General features: G+C 41.6%; 1 protein-coding gene across 8 annotated transcripts in view; it reads left to right on the plus strand.

The window, feature by feature from the left end:
* The first annotated feature begins 273 nt into the window (after positions 1–273).
* The window catches only part of LOC137375888 (nuclear factor NF-kappa-B p105 subunit-like), a 68,922-nt gene continuing 51,962 nt past the window's right edge, over positions 274–17,233 (plus strand). For 7 of the 8 annotated variants that reach the window (XR_010976082.1, XR_010976083.1, XM_068043524.1 and 4 more), the window contains exons 1-4: positions 274–382; positions 7,791–7,881; positions 11,602–11,642; positions 15,515–15,613. Coding sequence is in view for 6 of the 8 variants with exons in the window: in XM_068043524.1 (XP_067899625.1) it covers positions 7,791–7,881; positions 11,602–11,642; positions 15,515–15,613 (231 nt within the window). In the remaining 2 variants the exon portion in view is untranslated. Of the gene's footprint in view, positions 383–2,098; positions 2,753–7,790; positions 7,882–11,601; positions 11,643–15,514; positions 15,614–17,233 lie in introns of all 8 variants that reach the window. The other variant, XM_068043525.1, reaches the window with a different exon arrangement.

Genomic DNA, 17,233 nt, shown 5'->3' on the forward strand with positions numbered 1-17,233 from the left:
ATTTGAGGATTTTGTTTGTTCCCACTAAGAAATTAAAAAAAAATGTAAACATGTTTTCTTTCTTATAACAATCCGTACTCGAATATATTTATATATATAGATACAGTTATATATATATTAGCCTGAAAGTCTATTGCATTCTTTGTGAGATAACATCATCTACAGAAATATCCTTGTTGCTATTGAAGCATGTCAGCCTGTACGTCTTTCAACCAATCACATTGCAAAACAGCAAAATCATTTGCTTAACAGAAAACATAACTGTCATATGGCTTAGGTGGTTAGGATGAATAGTGATTCAAGGCTTTGCACAACTGATGAATTCTTCTACCCAGCATAAAAGTCTGCACATTTCTGTATTTTACAGAGGCACTTCTTAAAGGTATTGTTTAAATTTATTTGCTTAACTTATAAATAAAAAGAACTGCATAATAGCAAAGAATATCAGAATAAAAGGCTGCTTACTACATTAATTTGCCAGTGTTGTGCATTTTATAAAATATTATACAGGCAACGAGGGCTTTTTTTTTGATTGAATTTTGATTTCGGATTTTCTTCTACAGTTGTGGATTTTGAACATGGAAACTATATAAGAAGCTTTGGTCATTTTGATTTCTGCATAGTATAGAAAAGAGATCTAGTTTACCCCAGTGTAAAGGCAGCAGCATTACTTTTGCTTTTTTCAGTTAGTTACTGCAGATTCATGGTTTAATAAAGGTAAAATACACACTTTGGGGCTGTGTTTCACATGGGAAAATTGACATTAACAGGGTGATAGGAGCTTAAAAATGGGGTTCGTAGACTTTATGCCCCATTGACCCTAGCAGTTGGCCCCCATGGGACTCTGAAAGAGCCCTATTCTGGTCAGTCAAAGTGCATGCATTTTTCAGGTGGTAGCCCCCTTTAAGTATTGAAGTCTGGGTATTGAGACATACATAGGAGACTGATTAACATTTCTGGAGAGAACTTATAGCAGCATGTGCTGTGCAGTCTCCAATCAGTTCCACAAGTGACGTTGGACAGAGGCATAGCAAAGGTAAATTTGAAATAATTTTTGGGGGGCCAGAAGAAGCAGATGTGCCCCTCCCATTCACAAAACATAATCCAGGCCACTGCTGCCCCAGAACACCTCCCTCAGCACTCGCCACCTCTGTACTTACCTCGCTGCTGGCTGGAGCAGCCCAACATTAGTCAGCCTTAATCTAGTGAGCTGAATTGGGACGTCCGTTTTTCATTTTGGAGCTCACCAGTCCGATGTAAATGAGGCCAGGACTTCAAAATTGTGCACACCTCTTCCCCACCAGGAACTGTGGTCTGGGGTGCACTCCGCTGATCTGCTGCCCTAAACTCAGAATCGACCTCTGTGTGTGTGTGTGTATATGGATGAAATGTGTTTGGTACCAAGTGCCATCGATGCTCTTTAGTCAGACAAATCCATTATCAGTAAATTGCAAAAGGTCATTTAAACCTTGATGCCAGGTGGCAGGCTTTAGAATGTTACCACAGTTGTGTGTTGAGGTTTCACTTCTGCTTTTTAACTGCCTTGCAAATGGTAAACATATCTCGAGGAAGTGACTGAGTTCGTGAGCAGAGATGCAGCCTACCAGTAACATAATGCTTTTTTGTTGTATTTTTTTTAAATTAAATGATTTGTGTACCACCTTTTTTTAAGTATTCAAAATGTGTCTGCATCTTCTAGCAAATAACATCAATTTCACTAAATGTTTTAACATTGCACATTCAAACAAAATTAGAAAATGTGCAGAACCATGGGATAATTTTTGATTAACAGCTCGCTCTGAATGAAGAGCTGTAACTTTGTTATACCATTTTTATTCAAACAGATATTAGCAGCAAACTACATTATACAGCAATGTACATTGATTTGTACATTTAACTTTTCACTTATCAATTCCTTTATTTCAGTCACTCATGGAGACTTAGATTGTACTGAAAGTATTCTGAACTATTCTGGAATACTCTTGTTGCAATCCGACCATGTCATTAAATACTGAACAGGTTTGAAATATATTTTAACATATTCATTGCAGAGTTGTAAAATGTACAGATTTCAGGTGATTTCTTTTTTTAAATGCAGGGCAGGATTGGTGTCTTACATCACCAGGTTGTCAGTGTTCATGGCATAAAAATCAAGCAGATGGGTGCATGCCTTCCAAGGAGTTGCCATAGTGTATTATACTGCAGCACCCTATAGTCTCACTACTGCTTCAGCAGGACCAAGCACCGTATGGATGTCTGCTAGGTGATGAGGGATACCTTCTAACAACCAGGCCATTGATACTGCTACTCTACCCTCACTCTCCTACTGAAAATCACACAGCCATGGAACTAACCATGCCATCATCAAGCCAGTCAGTGGTATTCTTGAACAGTGGTTAAGGTGCCTGGACTGGCCTAGGGGAGCCCTGCAATAGAATCCTCAGAGAGTGCCGTGCATAATGGTAACATGCTACATTCTCTACAATATTGCCATGCAGCACGGACAGACCCTGGACATGGAGCAGCAGGAAGCTTTGCACAACTCTGAAGAAGCGGAGCTGGAGAATGATGAGGAAGTTGCAGACCAGCACCAGCCAGAAGTTTGCACTGTGACAGGCCATCTGTTCACCTTGCAATCTTACCAAGATCATGCCTAGTCAACATCTTGTCTATTTCTTACACCTCCCAAGATGAAATGCACAACAATGACAATCAACTCCTGAACATTCTTGGTGGCTTGGGCTGATAAGTGGCAAGTTTCATTTGCGCGATGCAAGTGCCAGGCAATGACTATCTCAAACAAAAGAGAATCTAACCATCTCCTCTTGACATTCAACAGCATTACAATCGCTGAATCCCCCACTATTGACACCCTGGGGGCTTAGCATTGACCAGAAACTGAACTGGTGTAGCCATATAAATACCGTGACTACAAGAGCAGGCCAGAGGCCTGGAATCCTGCGGCAAGTAACTCACTTCCTGACTCCCCAAAGCCTGTCCACCATCTACAAGGCACAAGTCAGGAGTGTGATGGAAAACTCTCCACTTGCCTGGATGAGTGCAGCTCCAACTACACTCAGGAAGCTTGACACCATCTAGGACAAAGCAGCCTGCTTGATTGGCACCCCATCCTCAAACATTCACTCCCTCCACCACCGACGACAGTGGCAGCAGTGTGTACCATCTACAAGATGCACTGCAGCAATGCACCAAGGCTCCTTAGACCGCACCTTCCAAACCCACGTCCTCTACTGCCTAGAAGGACAAGGGCAGCTGATGCATAAGAACAGCACCACCCACAAGTTCCCCTCCAAGCCACACACCATCCCGACTTGGAACTATATCGCTGTTCCTTCACTGTCACTGGATCAAAATCCTGGAACTCCCTTCCTAACAGCACTATAGGTGTACCTACCCCAGATGGACAGCAGTGGTTCAAGAAGGTGGCTCACCACCACTGTCTCAAGGGCAATTAGGGATGGGCAATAAATGCTGTCCTAGCCAGTGAAGCCCACATCCCATGAATGAATTTTTAAAAATTCCATATGACAATGTAGGCTCTATAACTAATGTTGAAGCACTTCGCTCAGAAACATGGCTGCAAAAGGCTCTATTTCTTCAATGGTTTCAACAGCAACCATGAGATAATCTATTCACCCAAGTGTTGCACAATAGTATCTTTAAGTGTTATTTAGGAAGGATGTGGAAGCTTTAGAAAGGGTGCAGAGGAGATTTACCAGGATGCTGCCTGGACTGGAGGGCATGTCCTACGAAGAAAGATTGAGGGAGCTAGGGCTTTTCTCTGGAGCGAAGAAGGATAAGAGGTGACTTGATAGAGGGGTACAAGATGGTGAGAGGCATAGATAGAGTGGATAGTCAGAGACTTTTTCCCAGGGTGGAAAGGGCTATCACCAGGGGGCATAATTTTAAGGTGATTGGAGGAAGGTTTCGGGGAGATGTCAGAGGTAGGTTCTTTACACAGAGAGTGGTGGGTGCGTGGAATGCGCTGCCAGCGGTGGTAGTAGAAGCAGATACATTAGGGGCATTTAAGCGACTCTTGGATAGGTACATGGATGATAGTAGAATGAAGGGTAGGTAGTTAGTTTGATCTTAGAGTAGGTTAAAGGTTTGGCACAACATCGCCCTGTCATCTTCATGACTGGTGGAAGGCTGTTGTTGCTCAAATGAGGAAGTTGAGATTCTCATGGTCAGCAACCTCTAGGAACTCGAACAAAACCTCCATTTCCTCATTCCTACAACTTCTATCCTCAGTATCTCCAGTGCCTCCTATTCCATATGTGTTAGGGGTGGAGGATGGGTTATTCTCCATCAAGTCTGGGCCTCTCCTTTGAGTTATGTGACATCTTCTACAGACGGAACAGGAATAAGTTGATTTTTGGCTGTAGAAAAGGATTGTGCATATGTGAGCACCATCCTGATGTACTGTCAATGCTGAGAGTTTAATGCAGCAAATAGTGTGCAGGATGGTAATGGGAGGTGGTAATGTGCAGGAAAGTGGTTGGCAGGTAATGTACAATCTGTTGGAAGAGTGAAAGGATTTCCAGCAGGTACAGTGTGTGATGGTGACAGGTGAAGAGGCAGGTGGAGTACGTGGATGGGAGTGCTGGGGGGGGCGGGGGGCGGGAGTGGAGTATAAAGTGCTGAAGCAAGAGCTGATACACAAAAGGGGACACGGAAAGAAATGAATCTCACCTTGGCAGAATGGTGAAGTCATTAGGGGTAATTTTGACTTTGGTGGGTAGTGTAAAACATGCAATATTGGTTTTGCTGATTTTCATTTCCATTGAAAATTGGGAGATGTATTCAACGGGTGGATGAGCCAAAGTCAGAATTATGTCGATTGAACTTTTTCATGCATTGGGTGGTGGGGGTGGCAATGGTGGCAGAACTAACATGTTCCACAGTCTCCCTCCAGGCCTGCTGCTGTAAAGTTTGTCTTGACACTACCCCATGGCCCCCAATTAAGGGAAATGCAAAAGCCATGACCTGCTCAAACAGGATCTTCACCGAAGCATATAAAAAATCTAGGGGCCCTTGCCTGTGCCATGACAAATCGAAGTTTCTTCCACAAAAGCTTTAAGTGGTGGAACTTCCCTTTAATTAGACACTGAGCCTGCTGGAAATGCCACCTTCCTCATTGACAAGCTGCTTATTAATGGCTGAAAAGTCACCGGCAGCCTGCCAACCATAAAGTACAAAACCATCAAAATGGTTCAGGCCTTTTATTTTCCATTTTTTTTGGCAGCTGAAACAGTCTATGAAATCAAAATCAACCTCACTGATTTCAGTGGAATGGAAATTGGATGGATTTTACAATAGCTGAGCGATCTTCTATCACAGGTTACCACCCAGATGACAAGTTGAAATTACCCCATGCATATGTGAAAAGTGAATTACAATTATCCATATGCAGAGCTCCCGATACATCTGCTTAAATTTGTTATTCATTTTGTTCTGCAGTTATGAATAGGCACGTCCTTTGGGATGCTTTTATAGCATGCACAATAGCATAGTACGAAACTGCACTTTAAATGTAACTTTTGAAGGATATGTTAGTTTTGTCACATTTAAAAATCATTGGGGCAAATCTTCCTGGAAAATTGGCCAGCAAGTTCAGGGAAAGAAGAGGCATGCCGTAAGCTATGAATTTCAATAACTTACTGGTCAATTTATGCTGCCGTTTGCCCTCAATCTCTGCATTATTTATAAGAATTTGCTGGATTTACACATTAATTGCCCATTAAACTTGCCAAAAGTACCCTTTTAACAACATGATCATTTTTAGCGCAATGCTGATCAACTTCTCTGCCCCAGAGAGGGAACAATTTAAACCATTGAGTCTCATTTCTGCTGTAGTAAATTCTTCTCAAAAGATTTTTAAGTTTAACATGTTTTAACTTTTCTTTTACTTTTCCTTTCTGCCTGTTTAGTTTCTCCCTCTTAATCCAATATTTCCTTCACTCCCTTATTTCTCTAATTTGATTTTTAATTCACCTTATTTGTAGTTTCTCTGTTTCTTTCTCAATCCTTAAATCTCATTGGTTAAGGAGATGGACTGTTGCTTCCAGAGTTCACTAAGGTCCCAGATACCCTGTTATCAGCTTGCACTTCCCTCAAGTTACGGTGCAAATTATATTCAAGCTGAAGGGTGCAGGTGAAAGTCTAGCTATGAGATGTACCTTTCCAGAAAGAGTTGGCCCATTGATTTGGAATGAAACTGCAAAATGTTTTTATCAATTACATTTTGAAACTTGTTAAGTCAACACATAGTTTTGGAACTATGTTTTGGAATGTTCTTCAGTTCATTCATTCGTTTTAATGATACTATGATATCTTGCATCAAAATATTGCACAATTAAGTCCACTTGGGTGTAAGGCATAAGATCATTAGTACACAATGACGTCATGGTAAAACTTCTCCCATTGGTTGTGAGAAACTATAAAGCAAAGTTACATTTTAAGAAACAACAGTTGACAAAGTTCAAATTGTAGCAGATATAGTGGCAGCTTCTGGGCAAACTACTTCTCATTGACCATTATGTGGAGTTTTTCACTGATCCATCCAACAATTGAGCCTGTCCCAAATCTCCACAACACAATAACACCCTTTCATAGCTTGTTGTAAGTGCTATTAATTGTTCTGGTTTTGGATCAATTTCCTTAGCCTCCTATTTCTGTCACTGTGACTGTTAAACTACGTCGGTGAACAGGCCAAATGGAATGTAGGATCTTTACACCTCTAATAGCAATACAGGGTCACGGATCAGAAAGAAAGGGCAGGATTTTCCCATGGGCTTCGGGACCCTGATGTCTGGGCCAAATTGGGGTCCCAAGCCCGCAGCTGAGGGCAGTGAGGCCACAGCAACTTCTAGGAGGTGGTCTCCTAATTGGTTGCCTCCAAGCTCGCCATCCTATGCTGCTGGTCCAATCAGAAGGCTGGCAGCTGTGAAGCCTTAGCAACCCAACCGAGAGAGAGGTGGGTGCTGCTGAGGCAAGTAGGCGACCTCGAGGGTGCCCCATTTTGAGGAGTAAAATCAGAAATATTAATTAGAGAGGGAAGCCGGTGGACCCCTCAGATCAGAGAGGAAACCCCTCTGAATGGCTCATTGGGGCCATGGGAATGACCTTTCCTGCCCATGAACTCCCCCTCTCCCCCCTTTATGGGATCTGGCTCCAAAGGTGCCCTCGACTATCGCAGGGAAGCCGCCTCCATTAAGCGGGGGCCACTCCACCACTGGCAAAATGCTGGTGAGCCAGTATAATCGCTCCTAATTGGGGCCTTGATTGGGCAAATTATCTGCCCATTTCCATGTCACATGCAGCCAATCTGCTTTCCTGCCCACTCCTGGGAATGTTCCCTGATGGTGGGAATGCGTCGAGGAGCTGCCCTGATGCAACTCCCCGCTATTTTCCCAGCCTCCTCCGCCTCCAAACCTGCCACCCTGGGGCCAGGAAAATTCAGCACTAAGTGTTCAATCTGGTTGGATGCCTTGTCATTTTGCTTGACTGAACTGACAAAATCCATCATATGAATGTCAAACAGACTACACAAGACGCCCTGTGGAGATCATTTGGTAGCTTGCTTGTTGGCTAGCATTTTTATATTGATATTAATGAAAATTTATGTAGTAATATTTAAAAGATGCTAAAATATACTTCATACAAAGCACTTAAGATTATAAAATCTATACCTTGGCATAAGGTATTACCTTCAAATCATTTCATTCAAAGGAATGTAAAAATACAATTTTATGTTTGGCTTTTTCTAGATGGAGAGTATGAATCACTACAATAGTATAGACATAGACTTTGCTCTCAGCTGTCAAGATTTGAACTATTCAGATCCTGCTTCACATTTCAGTAAGTGACTGCTATTATTGTTACTGGATGATAAGGAATATTTCCTGTTTTTAGCATATGAAGAAAGGTAATATCATTGCAAAAGATAAGGGCAATGTTCCTCACCAGGCTAGATTTGGGCTTTCCTGCCTAGCTGCTGGCACAAGACTAGCCAGTAGCGCAGTCAGCTGACTATTCCCAACTTTTCATGGTAAGCTTATTTAAATAATTATTCTGTGCAGTTTTGGCCTTCTGCAAGCAGCTAGTTTAATAAGCAATGTGTAAAATGTGGCCAGCATGGTGTTACGACTGGCCACTCCTGTCAAAGCCCCCAATCAAAATATATGATCCTGATTGTGGTGGGACCAACGCACAGTTAATTCAAACCCGTCATTCCACAGATCGGCTAACATATCATTTATAACTTTCCAAATTAAAGAAAGACCCAGCCAAATTGTACCATCTATTAACCCCCAAATGAGGCTAACCAAGCCAGGTGTCTTTAAATCAACAAATTAACTCTTTAATTATAACAACTAAATTCTTAAACACTATGAAGATATAAACAACATTTAAAATAGAAAAAATTAGAGTCCTTGCAAATTTCCAGTCCAATGTTGCTTGAAGTCCAAACAGAATGTTGTTCAAAGTCTTCAACAGTAGAACAGTCCGTAGTCTAACTTCATCAGTAGTTGATGCTTTCCTTCTCCCGTGAATGTTGCTTGAAGTCCAGCGAATTTCAACAATTAATGACTTGCAAACACTTTCAACAGAATCAATCTGACTTTAGAGTTTTTGAGGGATAAAAGACTGTCACAGTCTAACTTCCCTTACTTCAGTTTTAATTACCAGAGATCTCTGTTTTGGCTTGACTTTTTCTTAGAATTTTGAGAGATAATAATAAACAGACTAAAATCCTATTCTTTCACTTTAAATGGTAGAGAGCCCTTTTTCCAGGTGCTAACACCAGCTGTCCTCTTCTGTCAGTGTCTCTGTCTGTCTGTTGGGACAAACTGTCTCACTAAAAGCCAGTTCAAACTGAATTGAAACAGATGTATCGCATCAGGCTCACTCCCAGTGGCTGTTTCCATGGTATCAAGAATGCACCCTTTGAATCGCAGTCTCCAAATGGCTGTTTCTAAGGCAACGCAAATGCACCTTCCTATAACTCCTAAGGCTTGCCGGCTCTTAAAGCCTTAAAGGCAAACCGCATTTTCGGAAAAAAAACTACAGGACCATGACAATGGGGAAATTTAAAGGAAAGTGCAAACTTAAAGGTAAATGCCCCCTCCCCCCCCACCTTGAGTCACCCGTTCACCACCCCTGGCAGGGGTAGGGACCAGACTTAATGTTGCCCACAGGACCTGAGACAGATGCATAAGAAGACAGCATACTTGAAGGAATCTGGCAAGGTAAGACTAAAATAAAATGTGTTGGGTACTTGGTCCAGGATTGTAAGCCACAAACGTTGCCTGGCTATCTGTTGCACATTTACTTTTTAAACATGCAAAATCCTTAGACAACCCTGAAGCTTTTATTATTGTATCTCATGCATACCCATACTTCAGTAGTGTATACATTCAAGATGCAATGTACAGTTAAAAGACTTACATAGCCACATCTTTTAAGGAGATCATACCACAAGTCATAGCTGCATAGTGCATAGTGACTTACTGGCATGCAGATTGACTTGCAGATTCATCTGTGAGTTGTCTGTTGGTGTAAATGCCCCTTCATGTTCCAGGATCTCAAGGCTAATTTTCCATGGACCCACATGGTGTGTTTCTGCACTCTGCCTTAAAACCAGCAGACTTGCTTCTGTTTTTCCCTATAGGACACTGAAACTGCCAACGGAATTCCCATGCTACATGTGGAGGCTATTTCAATTGATTGTGTGACTCAATGGGAAAACGAAAGTGAAGTAAAATGCAAAATTGTGAAAATATAGCAAACTAAATGCAAAAACCGATAAAGTAAAAATATTTTTTTCTGAGAGAATGTGAGATACAAACTATAAGAAATAATGCTGTATGCTGTGAAGTGAGTTTGGGATTGCACCTGTTTTATACTGGTTCTCGGTAATGATATTACATTTCTAGAACAACCACAGAAAGTGCAGGGGAGGGATGCCCTACTAATCTTTGCATAATTTCCCATGCTTAATGAAACCTCTGTTCACCAGAAGCCCAAGCCATTACAAATGCTAATATAGTTGAGCTAGAAAAATTGGTTAGTGAGCTCCCATTTTTCTGCCACCAATACTCCACTCTGGATTTTTTGGCTCTCCCCCCACCCAGCCAGTGCAGTTTGGGCAAACGCATCACCGGTGAAGACCTGTAGAAAATTTTCCTGTACTGATTCAAAGTACTTGAACCCGTCAACCAAATGAATTTGACACAAAAATGTACATTGGCAGTAACATGTACAAACACCTTCTCTGGAGGGAATATTCATCTTTCCACTGCCTCGATCACATTGAAATTAAAAAAAAATCTGTTAGCCGACATGCCGCCCAAGGTTTGCTAGATTCTTTTTGAATGCTACTCCAGGCCCCACAAAAATCTTCCCACCTGCTGACTACCCCACCCCACCCCAACCCCAACCCCAACCCACCCCACTTTTAGATTGATTCTCTCTTTTAAATTGTTACATCTGGTTTGGCTCTGTGAAGGAGTTGCTGGATTTCCCGCTTTAGCTCCCTGCAGTCAGTGGCAGTGCTATCAGCTCACTAATGTAGAAATATTATTTAACAAAGGCTTCCTTTGAAAATTCAGTGGCTAACTGAATTTGTGTTGGACTGTGTAGTCTGTGAAAAACAAATCTTGTAGAATTTGTCTTTTAAATATATTATGAAAACATTTTGCAGCTGATTGTTATAAAGAGCCTACATCGTGCAAGTAGTGAGTAAAGTCTTCACACCTTCTATCTGATGGTTCTAGTGAAAGACTTGAATCATTTTCATGATCAGGCCTCATTTGAATGGGATTGGTGAATTGTCAACACTCATTGAGAACTGGCAGGCTTCTCTTTTAAAAGGCGTGAGACAATCCCGGTGACAAAGGGCACTGAGCATCTGACATCCAGTGGCAAGATTTTTTGGGTCCAAGAGGAACATTCAATCTTTAATAAAAGCAAAAAAAAAAATACTGGAAATACACAGCAGGTCTGGCAGCATCTGTGGAGAGAGTAGCAGAGTTAACGTTTCAGGTCAGTGACCTTCAAGCAGAACTGCAGTTCTGATGAAAGGTCACTGACCGAAAACATTAACTCTGTTGCTCTCTCCACAGGTGCTGCCAGACCTACTGAGTATTTCCAGCACTTTTTGTTTTTATTTCAGATTTCCAGCATCTGCAGTATTTTCCTTTTATTCAATCTTTAATGACTGCTGATTAGGCTGATCTACATCCTGCAATAGTGGGCGAAACATGCACAGTGCACATTCTAACTATTGGAAGCTGAAAATTGTGACAGGTACCTACTACTGGTGTAGAACCCCGATTTAAATATTTTATTGGTGCTTGTGTTGGTTGTCCATTTTGAGGTCCATTCAAAAATTGAAGTGGGTGGGTTTCAGACAGTTTGTGAGTGATAGTTTGTTTTTTAAACTTCTGTCTGCCTTTCATCCCATTTTTCAGTATGAATGAAGGAGTAGGCAGATAAACATCACCCCATTCTGGTTTATCTACAACCACATTGGCCTGTTAAATGATTGCTAATACTGATGGTTTTTTTCTCATTTAGCATGTGATCCCTACATTGAAATCATTGAACAACCGAAACAGGTAAGCTACAACAAATTATGTAAATAATCATTTTGTTTTTGCTGGAACTGCAAATATTTGTGCTTCAATGAGCATGTATATTGGTTATTAGGACTGCACACAAAATCCTCATACAACACTTGGGTCAGCAACTTTACAGAAAAAATGCAAGTTCATGGAAATAGACAGGCAACTACTGAAAATCAAGTAACATCTTCATCTTAATGCATAATAATTTGTTAACAAGAACATAATAAAATCAAGTGCGAACAAAAAATTTGATCCATTAAATCCACTTCATCCAATGATCAGATATGTTTATTCTTCCCTCATTGCTTCACCACAACCTCTTGATCACTTTTTTTATTGAAGAATAATAATGCTGCAGTCTTGGCTACTGGCAACAACAGCAGCCTTTAGGCCTGAAGATAGTCCTGGGGGGAAATTCGTAAAATAAACTACTGCACTTATCATTTGAATCATCAGGCTATCCCCAAGATACCTGCTTTAATTTTATTGAACATTGGTACATTTAAGATTATTGAGCAGTTCATTTACAATCAAGGCTGTGCACACTTTGGTCTAGAGAGGGTCCCAGCACAACCCTACCACCATGTTTCTTCAGGTTCCTCTTCAATGGGGCAAACTATGGGATTCCAAAGAGGAACCCAAGGCGAGAGGAATATAATGTCTCCTCTGTCTCATTTTCATAAATTCGCTGGGCCTGTGTCTACTGCAAGCACAGGCTCATTTAAATTAGATAGGGGAGCCCCAGGAAATCCAGTGCAAGATTGTGGGCCGCAGAACTGATACATAAGTCTCCACCCACATTTCCTCTTGGCTGTGGCAGACAACTGAGTGTTTCCCAAGTGCAATGAAGTGGAACGTCTCTCCATCTTCTGCTGTCTTATTGTTCAAGTTTAGTAGCTTCAAAGATAACAATAATATTTTAATAAAGAGTAAGATATTAATTATTTTTTATTCATAAAATATTTAACAGATAATGTAGGGAGGACATATTATCCTTTGCGTTGAGTTCTCAAACCCAGTTGTGGGAGGAGGAGAAGGCAGAAATGAAGTGCATGTGCATAGGAAGTGAGGGAATATCCAAGGTAGAATTAACCTCAATCATCTTACGGCCTAGAATTAGAAGATGCCTGGAAGTAAGTCCCTAAGTCACCCTGTATTTGAGAAATGGAGAACAATGGAGGGCATTTAAGAAGAGGGTAAAATAATTGAAAAGGAAAGATAACAGCACAACCCAAATAAATAGAAGGACTGATTCTGTGATCGATACTCTCATTGAAGAGTGACGCTCAGAGGGTTCTAGAGGTGCAACAATGGTCCACAGCCCACAGCTTTTCATCCGTTTAAATTAAGTGAGTGCTGCTCTTGCTAGGAGTGTCCAAATGGGGAATTAACCATATTGTCTGCTGATGATATCCGCAACTCATAAATGAAAACTAGAAGTTAAATGCGACTTGGCTCATTGGCTCCAGTTCAGTACCAAATCTGATCAGGCAGGCTGTATTTGTGGGAGACGCAAGCACTGCTTAGGGGGAAGGAGACCTCTTGTTAATTGTGTCATGGCAGTATTGCTCCATCTGGTATAGGTTTGAAATTGGGAGCACAGTAATAGAGAAAGTTTAATCTTTTTTTCGAATTATATAGAAATAAATAAAAATAGAAAATTCCTCCAGCAATGGAGATTTTGATTTTACTACTTTTTAGTTACTGAAAACTCTGAATCTTGAGGTAAGCATTGTTAAATGTGACACTAGCCAGGCTACTTAATCCTCGGTGTCTATTCCATTATTGGCTGTACACATGTGTTGAGAAGAGACTGGAGTGACTTGCAGATCAATACAGTTTCTCCCTGTGGAGAAGCTTTATCTTCTGTCACAATGGAAGAGAAAACATCAAGAACTCACCGTGCGTTCTGCATCGAACCTTTCTGTGGCACAACACTTAGATAACAGCTACATGCTAGACTACTATGGCACAATCAGAACAATACAGAGCAATAGGTACTGTATTTCAAGAGTTAACATTCAGCTTTGACAGATGGAGTTTGGTGTGGGGAAGTGTGAGGTCATCCACTGTAGACCTAAGAAAAGCTTGATCAGAGTATTTTTGAACGTTGAGAAACTCGGACCTGTGGAGGAGCTGAGAGGTTTCAGGGCAGTGTACAGATCTAATTGAGGTATTTAAGATGATTAAAGGATTTGATCAGGCAGATAGAGAATATTTCCACTGGTGCAGGAGTACAGAACAAGGGTGCTTAACCTTAAAATTAGAGCTTCCCCATTTAGAGGTGATATCAGGAAGCACTTCTTCACACAAAGGATTGTGGAAATCTGGAGCTCTCCCCCAAAAAAGCTGTTCACGTTAGGTCGTTTTAAAATGAGATTGATAAATTTTTCCAAAAGCAAAATACTGCGGATGCTGGAAATCTGAAACAAAAACTGAAAATGCTGAAAATACTCAACGGCTCATGCAGCATCTGTGGAGAGAAAAACAGTTAATGTTTCATCAGAACTGGCAAAAGTTAGAAATGTAATGGGTGTTGAGCAAATAAAAGAGAGGAAGAAGAATAAGAGGGAAGGTCTATGATAGGGTGGAGGGCTGGTGAGATTAAATGTAAAATCGTTTCATGGTACAAAGCCGAGGGAAGTGGTAATGGGACAAGTAAAGAGATAAAAGATGTGTCTGGCTGAGGTGTAAATGGCAGCATAGCAGCCGTCCAAACACAAAATAAAGGGATTAAGAAAGAAACTGGTGGGGTGGGGGAGGGGGTGGAGGGACAAACCAGCAAAGAAAAGATAAAAGAAAAAGATGAGGGCAGAGGTTATGATCTAAAATTATTGAACGCATGTCGAGTCTGGAAGGCTGTAAAGTGCCCAGTTGAAAGATGAGGTGCTGTTCCTCGAGCTTGCATTGAGCTTCATTGGAACACTGTAGCAGTTTACTTGGAAGGAGTGTTTGGGGCCCTGGATGGTGAGAAGGGAGGAGGTAGAAGGGTGGGTATTGCACCTCCTGCACTTGCAACACCTGCCGTTTTACCACCTCATTTTCCAGGGCCACAAACAACCGTTCCAAGTGAAACAGTGATTTGCTTGTACTTCTTTCAATTTAGTGTACTGTATTTGCTGCTCACAATATAATTTCCTCTACACTGAGGAGACTAAATGCAGACTGGGTGATCGCTTTATGGAACACCTCCATTCAGTCTGCAAGTGTGACCCTGAGCTTCCTGTTGCTTGTCATTTCAATTTTCCACCTTGCTGCCACTGTGACCTTTCTGTCCTTGGCCTACTACAGTGTTCTAATGAAGCTCAATGCAAGCTTGAGGAACAGCACCTCATCTTTTGACTGGGCACTTTACAGCCTTCCAGACTCGACATTGAATAGATCATAACTTCTGCCTCCATTTTTTCTTCTTTTTTTGCTGGTTTGTTTATTTATCCTCCTCTTGTTTCTTTCTTAATCCCTTTATTTTGTGTTCAGAACGCTGATATCTGCCATTTACGCCTCATCCAGACACACATTTTGTTTCTTTACGTCACATTACCACTGCCCTGGGCTTTGTACCATGAAACCCTTTTGTCATTTAATCTCTCCTGCCTTTCCTTTTGTTCTTCCCCCTGCCCCCGCCCCCGCCACCCATTCCCCCCTTTCACTTGATAAATTTTTGATAAGCAAGAGTGTTAGGAGATATAAAACCAAGGCAGGTCAAGATACAGCACAGTTATGATCTTATTGAATGGTGGAACATGCTCAAGGAGTTGAATGGCCTATATTGCATCAGCAAACATAGTTTGATATTTATTAACAGTTAAATATTTTACATAACAGAAACAAAATAATCAGCTCATATTACTTCTGTTTTGAAGCGAGGGTTCCGCTTTCGTTATGGATGTGAAGGACCATCTCATGGTGGCTTACCAGGGGTCTCAAGTGAAAAGAACAAAAAAACATATCCAACAGTTAAGGTATTTTATGTTTATCAAACTATGACCTATCAACCATACAACATTAAGCTTCTAAATCTATTTAAACATTTGTTTTTCTAAGATAAGTTATAAATTTTCATTGTAAAGTAAAATCATCAAGTAGAAACATCGATCGTAAGAGAAATTCTAAGATATTTAGGAATAAATCAAGGCCTCCACATTTGTGAATTGTGGTAATACTTAGTGCCTTTTGCGGGGTTGGGGTGATTTTGAACCCTACTCCTCCTGATCCCACAAAAATTCTTCCAAAAGTTGTCCAGGCTGTTTTTGGAGCAGCCTGCAGCAATTCCTTTCTGATTAGGCTGCTTGCTGTCTTGTATAGATGGTCGGAACACACCCAGGCCACGTACTGCCCATTTCTACGTTAAAATTGCAAATAGTTTCCTACAACTGTGGTAGGCCTCCGATTTGCATATGCTGCTTGTGTTAGATATTTGTGCTGGGCACCCATGGCCTGCATGAAAATTGCACAATGTATCCAAGGATCAATTAGTAAATCTGGAACTGAAAGAAAAAGCTAGTCTCAGTAATGGTGACCATGAAACCATTTTTAATTGCCGTTAAAAAAAAAAATCTGCTTCACTAATGTCTTTTAGGGAAGGAAATCTGCCAATCTCACCTGGTCTGGCCTACATGTGACTCCAGACCCACAGCAATGTAGTTGACTCTTAAATACCCTCTGAAATGGCCTAGCAAGCCACTTAATTGTACCAAACTGTGAGAGAAAAGTCTAAAAGGAATGAAACCAGCCTGACCACCCAGCATTGACCTAGGCACCGGAAACGACGATGGCAAACCCAGCTGTGTCGACCCTGCAAAGTCCTCCTTACTAACATCTGGGGGCTTGTGCCAAAATTGGGAGAGCTGTCCCACAGACTATTCAAGCAACAGCCAGACATAGTCATACTCACAGAATCATACCCCACAGACAATGTCCCAAATGTCACCATTACCATCCCTGGGTATGTCCTGTCCCACCGACAGGACAGATTCACTGGAGGTGGTGGCACAGCGGTATACAGTCAGGAGGGAGTTGCCCTGGGAGTCTTCAACACTGACTCTGGACTTCATGAAGTCCCATGGCATTAGATCAAACATAGGCACAGAAGCCTCCTGCTGGATGCCACCGACTGCCTCCCCTCAGCTGATGAATCAGTACTCCTCCATGTTGAATACCACTTGGAAGAAGTACTGAGGGTGGCAAGGGCACAGAATGTATTTTGGATGGGGGACTTCAATATCCATCACCAAGATGGCTTGGTCGCACCACTACTGACCAAGCTGGCCAAGTCCTAAAGGACATAATTGCTAGACTGGGTCTGCGGCGGGTGGTGAGGGAAAACAAGAGGGAAAAACCTACTAGACCTCAACCTCCACCTCACCAAGATACCAGTTGCAGATGCATCTGCCCATGACAGTATTGATGGGAGTGATCAGCACACAGTCCTTATGGAGATGAAGTCCCATCTTTACATTGAGGATACTCTCCATTGTGTTATGTGGCACTGCACTGTGCTAGATCGATTTCAAACAGATCTAGCAACTCAAAACTGGCATCCATGAGGTACTGTGTGCCATCAGCAGCAGCAGCATTGTAAT

The sequence above is a fragment of the Heterodontus francisci genome, chromosome 12 (genome assembly GCF_036365525.1).
Source record: "Heterodontus francisci isolate sHetFra1 chromosome 12, sHetFra1.hap1, whole genome shotgun sequence".
NCBI lineage: Eukaryota > Metazoa > Chordata > Chondrichthyes > Heterodontiformes > Heterodontidae > Heterodontus > Heterodontus francisci.